Raw genomic sequence first — 15,234 nt, forward strand, 5'->3', positions numbered from 1 at the left:
CTTTTACATCAACCCGTAACATAATTTCTTACTTGCAGTAGGCTAGGCACAGATCACGTAGTGTTAGTTATTCTTTGATCACTGAATAGGTCATAAAACAACATCCAGTTTGCAATATTTACAAAATTTGGACTGAGCACAATGTGTTCAGTAGTCATCATTTAAATAATGTCATACTTAATTTTTTTTCAACTCTATCCATGAAATTGAGGATAATTTTCATATAGCCTATATTTGTTTTTATATTTATTAGCTTTAGGCTATGTTAATATAATATTGCTTAGCTCTATGCTCAACTGAAGGAACCTTAAGACAGAATCTTAAGATGACCTCCTGAAACCTGAACTGTGGCCAAGCACTATTTTTAACAAGAGATTGGGTTAACAGTCACAGCAGTGTGATATGCCTAGGCTACGGCTATTCCTGCCAATAGCCTGAGGCAATGTCACACAGTTTGTTAGCTTCATGCAAGCATAATTTCTCCATTACTTATCTACAAGGCCTAAATGATACAATAACATAGCCTACTGTCTAAAATAACATTGTAAAACATTTTGCAATGTCTGCCCATTTTTATAGAAAGATTACAGAGATAAATGCAATTGCAATAAAGATTCAACACATTTGTCTTGTTTTTATTTTTATTAAACTGTATGTGGCCCAGTGGACTATCAGCGGATGTGTGCGCGCCTGTGCGGTACAGCTGCCTACAGTGCACGTTTCACATGATCTCACGTGACTTACATTTTCTGAGCATGTGACGCTCAGTTCAGCTGTTGCGGGAAACAATTTCACGGTATTGTTGTTGTAGGCTTCTACCAGACGTCTAATCGGACGGTTTGTGGCTGTCTCATTTTAAACCATAATAAGTGATACTAGTGGAATCTTCATATTGCTAATCTATCAAACGACATCTGTTTCCTCATCTAAATGGCCCTTCCAAACGTATAGTTGTATATACGAGTTTATTTTTAACCACAGGAACAAAACAAGGGTAAGAACTTATTGTATCCGTCGTAGGTTACATTTAAATCGTACCCACACAGTCTACGTTTAGCCAGGTGGCAGGCCCAGGTGATACTGGAGACCTTGTTTTTGTAAAATAATGTAGTATGTAACCTTTTGTGCAAACTGAAGTTGCGCTCCCCCACATCCACGTCAGGTTTGGTGGTTGGCTACAGAGTTGCGAAACGCGTTCCATTATTTGACTGCGGTGTTGATGGGCGCAAATATAAGTTCAATAGTATTTGACAGGCACCAAAATAACAATCACGCCATGCCAACCATTATATAACTGCTTGTTACACAAGCTATCTATAAACTAAAAGAGAAATAATTTATATTAGGCTTATAATTATAATTGGCCTATAATTATAAGAGTTATACTTCTACTTATAATAGGCGTTATAATTGTAAGAGTTTGCCTACCATCACATATTAGACCAGCTAAAATCAGTTCATCTATGACCCAAAATATACTTCTCCTAATTGTATGTTCTCTGTGTTTCAGTGTAAATATGAAGTCATTGGCATTTGTTGTCCTGCTGTGCCTTGGCTGCTGTCTGATGACTTCCTCATTCGTACTCGAGCCGCCGTAAGTAACATTACTGGTTATATCTGTCTGGTTAATGTCAGATGCCAACCCTGGTCTCTGCATCAAGCCCTTAACTGTGTCTGTCATTCCAAAGTAAGTAAGTAGCCTTTTTCAAGCCACAATGGCCCATATGGCAGCTTGATGTTCAAGTACACAACCTGGACAGGAGGTTACCTCCAATCCATCTCCTTAATGTTGAATGGCAAGTAGCGGGATCATGTCCCGTTTTTAGAGCTTTGTTTTGACCAGGGAACCTTCCAATCTCAGGCAGGACACTAACCACAAGACCACTGAGCTGGTGTCATTCCATAGTCGGCCTCTATGTGAATTGAAGGCCATTAAGTGATTGAGGCACTTTGATTATCCTAATATTACACTTCAATTATTTCAGGCATATGTGGAGTAAGCTGATCCTGACTCACCACTGGCCGAGCACATTTTGCAGTGTAAGTTACTTTATTGTATGGTTTCATGGCATAATAAACTCAACGTATCATGTGATGATCTGATCGTATGATTGATACAGTGGCCCTAAATTGCCAGATTTGCCAACTTGTATGACAAAATGAACATTTCTATTTGCAGATGGAACACTGTCATTCCACATTTGACTACTGGACTTTGCATGGACTGTGGTAAGGAAGGACTTCCAACAAATTCAGTAGGAAAGTTAATTTTTTTTGACTGACCAGATAACATAACATAAACTGTTTTGCATTCTACCTTTGTACACATTTGACCAATGTCTGTCTTACAGGCCAGATAAAGGCCAGGAATGCAATTCATCTTTGCACTTCAATGAAACTCTAATCCAGGTATGTTCTGCTGGGGGAAAAACATTTAAAATACAAACATTTACAAAAGGCAGATTGAGTTTATTCATGACAAAATATCATTTTGATGATTAAAGTAAATGTGTTTATATATTATGAAATTAAGATAAATATTTGATAATGAATATGTTTTACAGGACCTACTTCCAGAGATGCAGAAGTGGTGGCCGGATCTTAAAATTCCAGAATCCTCTAGATTCTGGTCTGTTCCAGTTTTCTATTTGTATTAATACTTTACTCCAAGTAATTGTTATATTTTCAGGTAACAATATTTTTCTAAACAAATGTTAGTGTTTGATCTTCTATTTACAGGAAATATGAATGGCAAAAACATGGAACATGTGCTGCAAAAGCAGAGTCCCTAAACAGTCAACACAAATACTTTGGCAAAGCCCTGGAGCTGTATCACAAGTTAGACCTTGATGGGTAAGTGTACTGAATTAACAATGAAGTACCCTCATGAAACATATGGGATAATGTGTGGTTTCAATACCCTGAACCCTAATTTATGTTTTCTACTACTTATTTATAAATTCTTTGTATGTTTTCAGGGTGATGAAGAAATGTAACATTGTGCCCTCTGAGACTTACTACACGGTAAGTACATGAAATCAATATTACTACATTACCAAGGATAATTTAATTTAGCAAAGAGTAAATAGTTGCATGTTTAAACTTCAAGAATTTCTGCATCGTATCAAACAACACACTATACTGTGTGTTTTGGGAACACGGACAATTTGAAATGTGTGAGTATGTGAAGTCAACAGTGACTCATTTACTGCAAGTCATTTGACTTACTGTTCCTGTTTACTTAGTTACTGGCAGTAAAATGACCCAGATGTGTGCATGCATTCAATACCAGGTTATCGACCAGTATTGGCCTTTTACCACGATAACCGATATTCAATAAATAGGATGGATAAAAGGGAATCTCATGCTCAACTGAAGATTCACAGCTATTCCCATTATGTTTCATTATTGTCACAATGTAAGGAATCAACATTTGAAGAACATTTCTTGAACAATTGGTTAGGATATCAATTTATGAGAAATTAGTGTGGAAAAATTACACTTTTTAATTTCCCCTCTTTGAAACAGTACAGTTGAAGTCGGAAGTTTACGTACACTTAAGTTGGAGTAATTAAAACTCGTTTTTTCAACCACTCCAAGTTTCTTGTTAACAAACTATAGTTTTGGCAAGTCGGTTAGGACATCTACTTTGTGCATGACACAAGTCATTTTTCCAACAATTGTTTGGCTAATTGACACCATTTGAGTCAATTGGAGGTGTACCTGTGGATGTATTTCAAGGCCTACCTTCAAACTCAGTGCCTCTTTGCTTGACATCATGGGAAAATCAAAAGAAATCAACCAATACCTTTGTAGACCTGTAGAACTTGCTCCCAAGGCTGGTTCATCCTGCAGCAATTTCCAAATGCCTGAAGGTACCACGTTCAGCTGTACAAACAATAGTACGCAAGTATAAACACCATGGGACCACGCAGCCCTCATACCACTCAGGAAGGAGACGCGTTCTGTCTCCTAGAGAGGAACATACTTTGATACGAAAAGTACAAATCAATCACAGAACAGCAGCAGAGGACCTTGTGAAGATGCTGGAGGAAACGGGTACAAAAGTATCTATATCCACAGTAAAACGAGTCCTATATCGACATAACTACCATAAAAAAGCCAGACTACGGTTTGCAACTGCACATGGGGACAAAGATCGTACTTTTTGGAGAAATGTCCTCTGGTCTGATAAAACAAATATAGAACTGTTTGGCCATAATGACCATCGTTATGTTTGGAGGAAAAAGGGGTGAGGCTTGCAAGCCGAAGAACATCATCCCAAATGTAAAGCACAGGAATGGCAGCATCATGTTGTGGGGGTGCTTTGCTGCAGGAGGGACTGGTGCACTTCACAAAATAGATGGCATCATGAGGGAGAAAATGTATGTGGATATATTGAAGCAACATCTCAAGACATCAGTCAGGAAGTTAAAGCTTGGTCACAAATGGGTCTTCCAAATGGACAATGACCCCAAGCATACTTCCAAAGTTGTGGCAAAAGGGCTTAAGGACAACAAAGTCAAGGTATTGGAGTGGCCATCACAAAGCCCTGACCTCAATCCCATAGAAAATGTGTGGGCAGAACGGAAAAAGAGTGTGCGAGCAAGGAGGCCTTACAAACCTGACTCAGTTACACCAGCTCTGTCAGGAGGAATGGGCCAAAATTCACCCAACTTATTGTGGGAAGCTTGTGGAAGGCTACCCAAAACGTTTGACCCAAGTTAAACAATTTAAAGGCAATGCTACCAAATACTAATTGAGTGTGTGTAAACTTCTGACCCACTGGGAATGTGATGAAAGAAATAAAAGCTGAAATAAATCATTCTCTCTACTATTATTCTGACATTTCACATTCTTAACATGAAGTGGTGATCCTAACTGACCTAAAACAGAGAATCTTTACTAGGATTAAATGACAGGAATTGTGAAACTGAGTTTAAATGTATTTGGCTAAGGTGTATATAAACCTCCGATATCAACTGTATATCAGCAGATACTTTCAGAAGGCACTGTATTCATACCCCTTTACTTATTCCACATTTTGTTGTGTTACAGCCTGAATCCAAAATTGATTAAATATATTTTTTTCTCACCAACAATACCCCATAATGACAACGTGAAAACATGTTTTTAGAAATTTTGGCAAATGTATTGAAAATTAAATACAGAAATATCTAATTTACATAAGTATTCGCACACCTGAGTCAATTTTTTGCAGATGCACCTTTGGCAGCGATTACAGCTGTGAGTCCTTCTGGGTAAGTCTCTAAGACAGGGGTGGGGGCTACAAAAAAAATTGAACAACTCACGAGGGGCTGCAGTTGCTCGTGGTTCTGCGTACCCACATGTGCATAGTTGTTACACAGCTAATGTCCTCAATTTTACACATTTTGCCATGGGGTGGAGATAAGACTTTGTGATTTGTATATCTAATTTCATGCAATTCTACTCATTTTGCCATGGGCCTGAATGGAAAATTAGCTATTAATTTTTTATTTTTTATTTTAATTTTAACCTTTATTTAATTAAGAACAAATTCTTATTTTCAATGACGGCCTAGGAACAGTGGGTTAACTGCCTGTTCAGGGGCAGAACGACAGATTTGTACCTTGTCAGCTTGGGGGTTTGAACTTGCAACCTTCCGGTTACTAGTCCAACGCTCTAACCAACTAGGCTACCCTGCAAAAGAAAAACTGCTAATGCACAACCTCATTTTGAAATTGCATCTTGTGTATTGCACCTTCTACTATTCTAACTTGAAACAGTAAGTTGAGACCCTAGCTCTTTATTCTTTTTTTTTATGATCCGAGGACCAGCCAGTTGCCCATCCCTGCTCTCAGAGCTTTCCACACCTGGATTTTGCAACATTTGCCCATTTTATTCTTTTAAATTCTTCAAGCTCTGTCAAATTAGTTGTTGATCATTGCGAGACAACCATTTTAAGGTATTGCTATAGATTTCCAAGTAGATTTAAGTCAAAACTGTAACTGGGACACTCAGGAATATTTTATTGTCTTCTTGGTCAGCAACTTGTCTTTTAAGTCATTGTCCTGCTGAAAGGTGAATTCATCTCCCAGTGTCTGGTGGAAAGCACACTGAACCAGATTTTTCTTTAGGATTTTGCCTGTGCTTCTTTTTTATCCTGAAAAACTCCCCATTCTAAGAATTACAAGCATACCCATAACATGATGCCACCACCACTATGCTTGAAAATACGGAGTGTGGTACTCTGTAGTGTGTTGTATTGGATTTGCCCCAAACATAACACTTTGCATTCTGGTCAAAACTTTTTTTGCCACAGCAGTATTATGTTTCTTGTTGGAAAAAGGATGTATGTTTTGCAATATTTTTATTCTGTGCAGGCTTCCTTCTTTTCACTCGGTCAAATAGATTAGATTTTTTAGATTTATATAACGCTTTTGTACTAACTGAGGTACTCAAAGCACTTTAAATAGTATATGGCGACCATTTTTGTGCCACAGCGCTCACCACCCATCAGGTGAGGAGTGATTTGCCAATTAGAAATTAGGGGGATGATTAGGTGGTCTTGATGGAATGGGGCTAGGTTGTGAATTTAGCCAAGACACCAGGGTTAACACCCCTACTCTTAAGATAAGTGACATTTCTAATTACCAGAGTGTCAGGACAACCATTTTAACATCCCATCCGAGACTGCACCCTACACAGGGCAAGGGTGGTATGCTGCTGGCAATTGTCTCAAGTCAAACTAATCACAGCCTTTTTACCATTTTTGAATTTACTACAAACACTTACATCAAACTTCCAAATTATATTTCTTGACAATAAGAAAACATATCCTTTTAAAATACATATTTACAGATGTAGAAACCTGAGGCAGGGACAAGTCACTGGTTTATATTGCCCATCTTGAAATACAAGTAAAATACATTTATCATGTAATATCATTAGAAATAGGCCTAGAACAAGTCTGAGGTTTATACAGTCCATCATAACAGGCTAGACCAACTAATCAATCAGTTCTTCAACGCAATGCTAACCTGTGGAGATCAGGACCGGTATCCACAAAGCATCAGAGTAGGAGTGCTGATACGTGGTGGATACGGACCCAGAGATCCACAGCTGTAGTTCTGAGGGGTAAATGTAAATACAAAGTCCCCTTGCTATCGACACGTTATACTGACACAATTTTAAAAACGGGAAACATTAACATATGATTAAAAGGTACACATACAGACCATGTATGTATTAAACTAGCCTGCAAATGGATCAAATAAATTCAACAAGAATTTTGAATATAAATGATTCCCTGTTTGGTTTTAGTATGCTGCCATTGCCCTGAAATTGAGAGGTCTCGCGATCAGGTTTAAAAAGTAACGGTGTGATCAAGGTGTGCTGGAAAAGAGCTTCAGATAGTGGACAGTCCGTGTCCACTAACAATTGCTGGTGAATCCTCTGACATCTTCAAAGACTGCTGTACTATAGTCTGTGTTACAGACAACTTTACCATACAGCAATGGTTTTGGTAATAGCCCGAAAAAAACAAAGAACAGGGAAAATATGAAAGGAAAGGGTTGAGGCCTCATCCGCATGGTTTTTAAGGGGAAAGTCCTAGTTGAAATACCTCACTGGCCTGCCTGTATGGTTAGTATTGTGGAGTAACTGCAGTGTTGTTGATCCATCCTCATTTTTTTTCTATCTTTAAGCGTCTAAGCCGGTGCGGTCCATTATTATATTTTTTTAATGAAGCGTTGAAGTTGGCTTTACTGCTATTAGTCCATAGAAACGCATTGAATAACAACTTCATACATAGTAAAAAAATAAACATCTATACAGAAGTTTGTTCTGAAGTGTCTGTCCTATATCTGAGCGATAAAGATCAGAAACTATTTATTTTTTTATTTTTATACATATATTTAACCCCTTATTTTAGGCATTAAACTAATCTCCATATATATACTGCCATTTATATTTTAAACTGGTACCTGGCTACCTTCAGACTAGTTTTGTGAGGCTTGTAGGTGTCCTAGAGCAAAACAACTGACATGTATGTGTTAGTGAGAGAATCACCTTTCCATATTAGTGTGTAGCCCAAACTGTGCTGGGCTGTACACACCGATGCTGGCAGATCGGCTATACCGATTTCAGACAAGTCCCGTGACACTTGTGGGGGTCGTAGAGCAAAACCTTTCAGTCGCTACATACGTTGTGACAAGACCAATTTTCGGGATGTCTCATGGTCTGACAAACACCACTCAAGCTCTGCCACCTTTCACCGCCAATGCGGAACAGGATCCGGTAGATTGAGACGCAGCCCATGCAACAAAAAAAGATCTCTAGTTTAAACTGACGGATTAAAAAATATATATAATTCTAATTAGATTTCCACGGGGGTGTGGACATCGACTCTAGGGGGTTTTAAACTCAGTAACTGTTTTAAAGTCACCATTGGCCTCATGGTGAAATTCCTGAGCGGTTTCCTTCCTCTCCGGCAACTGAGTTAGGAAGGACACCTGTATCTTTGTAGTGACTGGGTGCATTGATACACCATCCAAAGTGTAATTAATATGCTCCAAGGGATATTTATTGTCTGCTATGTTTTACCCATCTACCAATGGGTGAACTTCTTTGTGAGGCATTGGAAAACCTCACTGGTCTTTGTGGTTGAATCTGTGTTGGAAATTCACTGCTTGACTGAGGGACCTTACAGATAATTGTATTTGTGGGGTACAGAGATGAGGTAGTCATTCAAAAATCATGCTATACACTATTATTATACAGAGTGAGTCCATGCAACGTATTATTTGACATGTTAAGCAAATTATTACTCCTGAACTTATGGCTAGTCATAGCAAGAGTTGAATATTTAATGACTGAAGACATTTCAGCTTTTTATTTTTTATTTGTTTGTAAAAAATTAAAATGTCATCCATTTTAAATTCAGGCTATGACACAACAAAATGTGGAAGAAGTCGGACCCCGAAAACCCATGTCGGTCAGGTTCTAATAGCATGTGATGAGTACTCGTGGTAAAATTGATTATGTCTGTTTTTAGTTTGACCTCATTGAAGGAAACATTCTCAACTTCTACAACGTGAAACCAAAGATTCAGTGTATTCATCCAAAGGTATCATGTTTTTTATATTTTGTCTTTGGGTAAAATGCAAACTCAAGCACAACTAGTTAATGGATATGCTAAAGGTTTTCTTTGAAGAGTGTAGGATAACAAGAATTGCGTACCATTTTCTATTTAGAATACGTTTCTCTAATCATTCTACATGAAGAATAGTCATTGCACACCACTTAAAGATAAAATCATGAATCCCAACCCTGAATATAGAATGTATCATTAAGTTATTTATTGTTTACAGGAAGGGAAGGTGCAAATCTTGGGGCAGATTGAGATCTGCTTCAACTCAGACTTTCAACTGGACGACTGTGAGCATTCTGAGACAGACACAGTGAACCTCAATGTTAAGGGTGCAGGGTTTAGTGTGTGTGACCATGCCACACCGGTCTACTACCCTCCCCTGAAGGGGAAACTGTCAGTGTAGTGGCTAGTGCGGTATGGTCACGCATCCCTTTATAATCAGTGTCATATCTCACATGGAACATAGATACAGGAAGGTTCCACTTGGTGTGAGTTCGCACATAAATCTATCTGAAATCTATCTGAAAAACCCTTAACAGTTTTTAATTGAATGTGTCTACTGCTATTTGGAACTGTTTTCTGGCATTCAAACTTAAAATTGTATTGCTTGATTCTTGGAAACAGGGTGGTCATGTTGTAACTCAAGGAACAAATCAGCTTTTTTTGTTTTTATATATATATATATATATATATATATATATATATATATATATATATATATATATATATATATATATATAATACTTTGCAAATCATAATAAAAATGTATGTAAATAAGAAGTTCCCCACAGAACATCTTAGATGTGGCAGAGAAAGAGGGGAATATATGACACCAGGTATCGTAGCCTAGTGGCTGATGCTACATGTGATCGCCAGTCATGTAGTATGCAGTGCATTATATCCTGTAGAGGGGGAGGGGGGGGGCGTCCATGTTTCAGCCTGTCGATGTATAATGTGAGTTTGTGGAATGTAACACTAATGCCACCTGTAATATAGGATGACATTTGCTTTCAAGGGATTTGTGAGTCATTTTAAATTGGCCTTAGTTTGTTTAAAGTATGGTCCTACATTTTGTTAAACATAACATTTAAAGTTTGATGCACAGTTTATGAAGAGGTCTGATGACTGCATTCATTAATTTTGTCTTTCAATATGTTTTTCATTTTATTTTGTTGTAAACTGTGTTGAGTAATTATGGTAAGAATGTGCGCGGTGGTGGTTAAAATGCATAAGTTATGGAGATGGCATTACTAAAGTCCAGATTTTCTGCGCACAGTTTAACAAGGCTATAATGATCATGATTTAACCAGATACAGGTATTATATCTAACAATGTCATTTCTGCTGTTTAGTTAGTTTGATTTCATTGAATTGTGGGATAAGCTTTGGTTTTTAAATGGTGGCCTTATTTTGGTAGGTTCCAATCCTCTGTAATGTTTATGTACAATTCATTAAAGTAATTTTTCTATTGCAGCAGTTTGTATGTACTATTTACCCTGGAATTGGATTTTTAGTGAATCCAGTTAACATGCATAAGTATGCACATTCAACTAAATGCCACAAGAGGTCAGAAAACCTCAACACAACGCCAATGGCCAAAAGAGGCAGTCCCTGTCTAACACTGTGGCATTGTTCAGTCTAACAAATTACACATTTTAAAGAAATGTTATATCCACAAAAAAAGTATACAATTATATAAAACTCCATGTCCAGGAACGCTGATGATTGACTTAAAATCCTGTATTTGTATTGTAACCGTCTTCATTTTAACATCATGTCAACTGCAGATGTATAGCCAGATGTATATTAGAACAACGATAATGATTACTCCTGAGCAATTTTTAAGATAGAAAAAAAAGTAAAGCTATTTACTATAGTGTTCACGAGTGGTAGAATAGCAATGCTGGTGATGTATACGCTAGTTGTATCCTACAGGCATGCCATTGATCTATCCTCATGACACCTTGTGTGTAAGAGATTTATAGGCTGTTGGAGTACATGGAACATTGTGCTTTTTAGACCTCATGTAAGGCATGTCAGCACACTGAAGAGATTTGTCTGTTGGTGACCGGTGGTAAGTAAAGCTTATTTTTGCAACAAGTATTTTACATTTCATATAAAAGGGTTTTATCAAAAATATGACAAATGTGTATCTGTCCTGGGAATGTTGAAATATTACGTTGCACAATATCTTGTCTACTTATATTTCAGCATAGTTTAATATTCCCCTTGTGAACTGCATTTGAATCCCTGTCCCCAAAATAAGAGTTAAAATGTTGTATTATGGGCCTTGGCTGTCGGTATAATGGATATTATGTGTGGTGCAATCAGTTTTATGTAAGCTGTCATCGTAGGATAAGAGGAAAGAGGTTATAGTGTCAATGAAATCTCATTTGCCAAGAACAGGCAGAACCAAATAGTTGTAGGGAGGCAACGGTTGCCTCAGTGGGTATTACACACATACACACAGTGAGATCCATGCACTACTCTTAATGTGGTTATTGAAGCTTATCAGTGAGTGAAGTAGTCAGGTTGATTCTTGACTAAAAAAACTCTGGCTCGCAGCCATTCCGAGGGCTGAACAATGGCTCGGATACATCACTGCTTCCTAATTGGTGACAAGGCCCATTTAGAAATGCATTTCACTCTTCTTCCCTCCCTCTCCTTTTGAAGAGAGTTAAGTGTCTTATGTCCTCAAGTCAACAGAGACAGCATGGGATAGTCACTGCACACAAGAGCACTCGTGGCCTTATACCTCAGCTCCTCTATAGCCAGGGTAGATGCCTCTTTGTGGAGGTTGTAAGTCAGATCCAGCCAACTGGCTTTTAAGCAGTGTGAATTAATAGGACCTGGTCCCAGAGATAATGGTTATGGCTGAGAGCAATTCTGGATGCCCTTGAAAGCAAGCGTTTTGTCATTCACTCATATCTGTGGTAGAGGAGAGCAGAGATCCTGTGTTGGCCCTTCTTCCTGTAAGGGTGACGGGGCCGAAAAGGAAGTAACTTCACCATGAGTCATCGCCAATACTCCCTGACTGGAGTGAGCGGGAATGTAAGGCTGAGTTTGGATTTGGCATGTGCAGACATGGAGACGTTGTCTATCGACAGTGCCTTCGCCTCGTTAACCGAAGATGAGGGTCCTTATGAAGAGCTCCTGAATATAGCGCAGGTTAGTATGCTAAAGCAGTATCTGTGTTTTACATGTTCAGTATCTGATATCCTTCATTATAACTTCCTGTAGTATAGCAGTAAGAATAGCCAGTGGATACAGAGGACACATACTGGAAAGGGGGATACCTAGTCAGTTGTACAACTGAATGCATTCAACTGAAATGTGTCTTCTGCATTTAACCCAAACTCTCTGAATCAGAGAGATGCGCTGTGGTGAGAGTATCCAGCTATCTTACATGTTGATCTCTAAAATGCTTCAATAGAAGGGAGGAGTTTGGAAGACATACAAATAACTATGATATACTAACTAACTCAGGAATACATGAGTTGTTAGCAATACAACAGAGGCGATGCATGAAGAGTTCCTATATATTCTATTCAGTGCCTGTGTAGTTCTCAAAACCACAAAGCCTAGAAATACATTCATTCTCGGTGCTCAGTCTGTCCTCCTGAATGTAGTTAAAGGCGGGTAATCATTCAGTGATGCACAGGTCAGAGACAATAAGAGAGATCTGCAGATTTTCAAACAAAGGCATTTTATGGTAGTAAGTTGGTTAAATCTATAATTGCTACTCACCTATGCAGTGATTAGAATTGTGTAGTTATATGTTAGGTCACTGTGTTCTTGGGGACCTTCAATGCTGGAGAAATGTTTTGGTACCCTTCCCCAGATCTGTGCCTCGACACAATCCTGTCTCGGAGCTCTACAGACAATTCCTTCGACCTCATGGCTTGGTTTTTGCTCTGACATGCACTGTCAACTGTGGGACCTTAAATAGACAGTGTGCCTTTCCAAATCATGTCCAATCGATTGAATTTGCCACAGGTGGATTCCAATTAAGTTGTAGAAACATCTCAAGGATGATCAATTGAAACCGGATGCACCTAAGCTCAATTTCGAGTCTCATAGCAAAGGGTCTTGAATACTTAAGTTAATAAGGGATTTCTGTTTCTTTTTAATACATTTGCAAAAATGTCTAAACCTGTTTTCGCTTTGTCATTATGGGGTATTGTGTGTAGATTGATGGGGAAAAACGATTTAATCCATTTGAGACTTTAACGTAACAATGTGGAAAAAATACAAAGGGTCTGAATACTTTCTGAATGCATCAGTCATCTAAGGAATCACAACTTTTCAAGGAAATTAATAAATCCACAATAAGATCATGTCAACTGCAGATGTCTACCTCTATCAAGGAACAGTCAGGATCAGGTATTTTAATACTACTCAGTTAAGTGTAAAAACCTCTGCAGGGATATTTAAAATACTTTACCTGCAGTCGCATAACCAAAGCGCCCTCTAGTGGCCTCATGGATGGAATATTAATATATTAAATAATTTCATAATTAATAAAACAAATTAAAACCTCCGAAAAGCCTGTGTTTCTACGTCAAACGATGTTGTAATAGATGCTGTTTTGAACATGTGCATCTGCACAGGTGAGTTGACAGCAGACAAGGAGACCTATCTTTTCACAGCAGACCTATAAACACCACCATAGTTACCACTCTGCCCTGTGACTCTCCAGAGAGCAGAGAGAACAGGAGACAGACATGAAGACCATACAGATGTGTGGCTGACAGTCTTGGTCCTAATGGATTGCTCTCTATATGAATCACAACACACCTGGCTTTGGGCAAGATAACTCTAATCAGCCACAGGTCAGACCTGGCTGCAAGTCAGATACTTCTCCACTTCAGTATCTCTGCCTTCAAGCCCTCTATAGCTTGTATGTTCCTGCCTAACTATAGTTCTTCCAGCCATTTAGACACAACAAAGCAAAGGAGTCCCTCCCTAAGCAAGGGTTTGGACTGCACTGGCAACCATGCCATTTCTCATTAATGTACATTGATATTTGAGGGGTAATGTGGAATGGACAGTTTTTCAGGAAGATATTTTGCTGACGTGAAATACATTACTTTTTCACATGATTGAACATGAACAATGGCCCAAATAATGTGCTCAGTGAATCTATTCCCGTACCTTCCTAAAAAAGATCAATGTTTTCCATACTGTGTCTCGACACATTTATTTTAATTAATGTCTATCTCTATCAAGGAACAGTATTATGATCAGGTATTTTAATACTACTTAGGTAAGTGTAAAAACCTCTGTAGGGATATCCTGCAGTAGAATAACCAAAGCTCCCTCATGGATGGAATATTCATATTTTTCATAATTAATCAAACAAATATAAACCTCAAATCCTATGTCAAACAGTTTTGTAATATTTCAGTCGTCTGTGATAAAGTGTAATATTGGGACGCAAACTCAAAACTGAATGCATTTCAACTCTATATCTGACATGGTACAGGTGTCTTCGTTTTTTAAAACCCAGAACCATGTGTGTGTGAGGTGTATACTATTATTTCAAAGTAGTTAAGAGCTTGTAAGTCAGCATTTCACTGTAAGGTCTACTACACCTGTTGTATTCGGCGCATGTGACAAATACAATTTGATTTGTTTGACTACCAAGAAACACTCTGTGTGACCCTGATTTAGCCCACTGCTAAAGGTTAAGGAGTGCAGTAATATGGATACACTACTACAAGCCTTGCATTTCATAGAAGTTAATTTATTGTATGACTTGAACATAAATGTAAGGTTCTGATATACTGTATGAAAAATCTGCTTTAGACATGTCATAAGCTTATACCTGCAGGCTAAGGTTCAGATCTACTACTGTATTCAGACAGTTATTAATTTTCAGCTCCATGGGGACCAGTGCTGTGTGAGAGGTTTACATAATCTGCTTGAAAGATCTCTCGAAATTAGCTAATTTCATTGTGCTAATTGGCTTTTTTATTTGTCTGTAATAATATAGATATGTTCCTTTCAGTGGTGGTTGGTGCCATTTAAGAGGATGGAGGACGATAATTGTTTTTATGAGCATGGCCTTATTTCTATTACAGCATATTGGATGACTGTCAT

The 15,234-nt window shown here is 38.1% G+C and overlaps 1 protein-coding gene across 3 annotated transcripts; it reads left to right on the forward strand.

Moving 5' to 3' along the window:
- The first annotated feature begins 759 nt into the window (after window positions 1-759).
- On the forward strand, window positions 760-10,605 carry LOC139381878 (ribonuclease T2-like). 3 transcript variants are annotated; one of them, XM_071125712.1, is made up of 10 exons: window positions 760-837; window positions 1,511-1,594; window positions 1,986-2,040; window positions 2,180-2,229; window positions 2,352-2,409; window positions 2,565-2,629; window positions 2,740-2,853; window positions 2,979-3,024; window positions 9,038-9,109; window positions 9,354-9,766. In XM_071125712.1, the coding sequence occupies exons 2-10, from the start codon at window positions 1,518-1,520 to the stop codon at window positions 9,534-9,536; spliced, it is 720 nt and encodes a 239-aa protein (XP_070981813.1). In that variant the 5' UTR covers window positions 760-837; window positions 1,511-1,517; the 3' UTR covers window positions 9,537-9,766. The 3 variants fall into 3 exon arrangements, with proteins under 3 accessions (XP_070981813.1, XP_070981812.1, XP_070981814.1); XM_071125711.1 differs by having other exon boundaries at window positions 767-994; window positions 9,354-10,605; XM_071125713.1 differs by having other exon boundaries at window positions 785-796.
- The last annotated feature ends 4,629 nt before the right edge of the window (window positions 10,606-15,234 follow it).

This window comes from Oncorhynchus clarkii, chromosome 23, assembly GCF_045791955.1.
Source record: "Oncorhynchus clarkii lewisi isolate Uvic-CL-2024 chromosome 23, UVic_Ocla_1.0, whole genome shotgun sequence".
NCBI lineage: Eukaryota > Metazoa > Chordata > Actinopteri > Salmoniformes > Salmonidae > Oncorhynchus > Oncorhynchus clarkii.

Excerpts from the sequence above, each read along its gene's own strand:
- LOC139381878 (XM_071125712.1), top strand. The coding sequence starts at position 1,518 with ATGAAGTCATTGGCATTTGTTGTCCTGCTGTGCCTTGGCTGCTGTCTG. Across the intron at positions 2,854-2,978 it reads CACAAGTTAGACCTTGATGG|GGTGATGAAGAAATGTAACA; the intron begins GTAAGTGTACTG and ends GTATGTTTTCAG. Across the intron at positions 9,110-9,353 it reads TTCAGTGTATTCATCCAAAG|GAAGGGAAGGTGCAAATCTT; the intron begins GTATCATGTTTT and ends TATTGTTTACAG.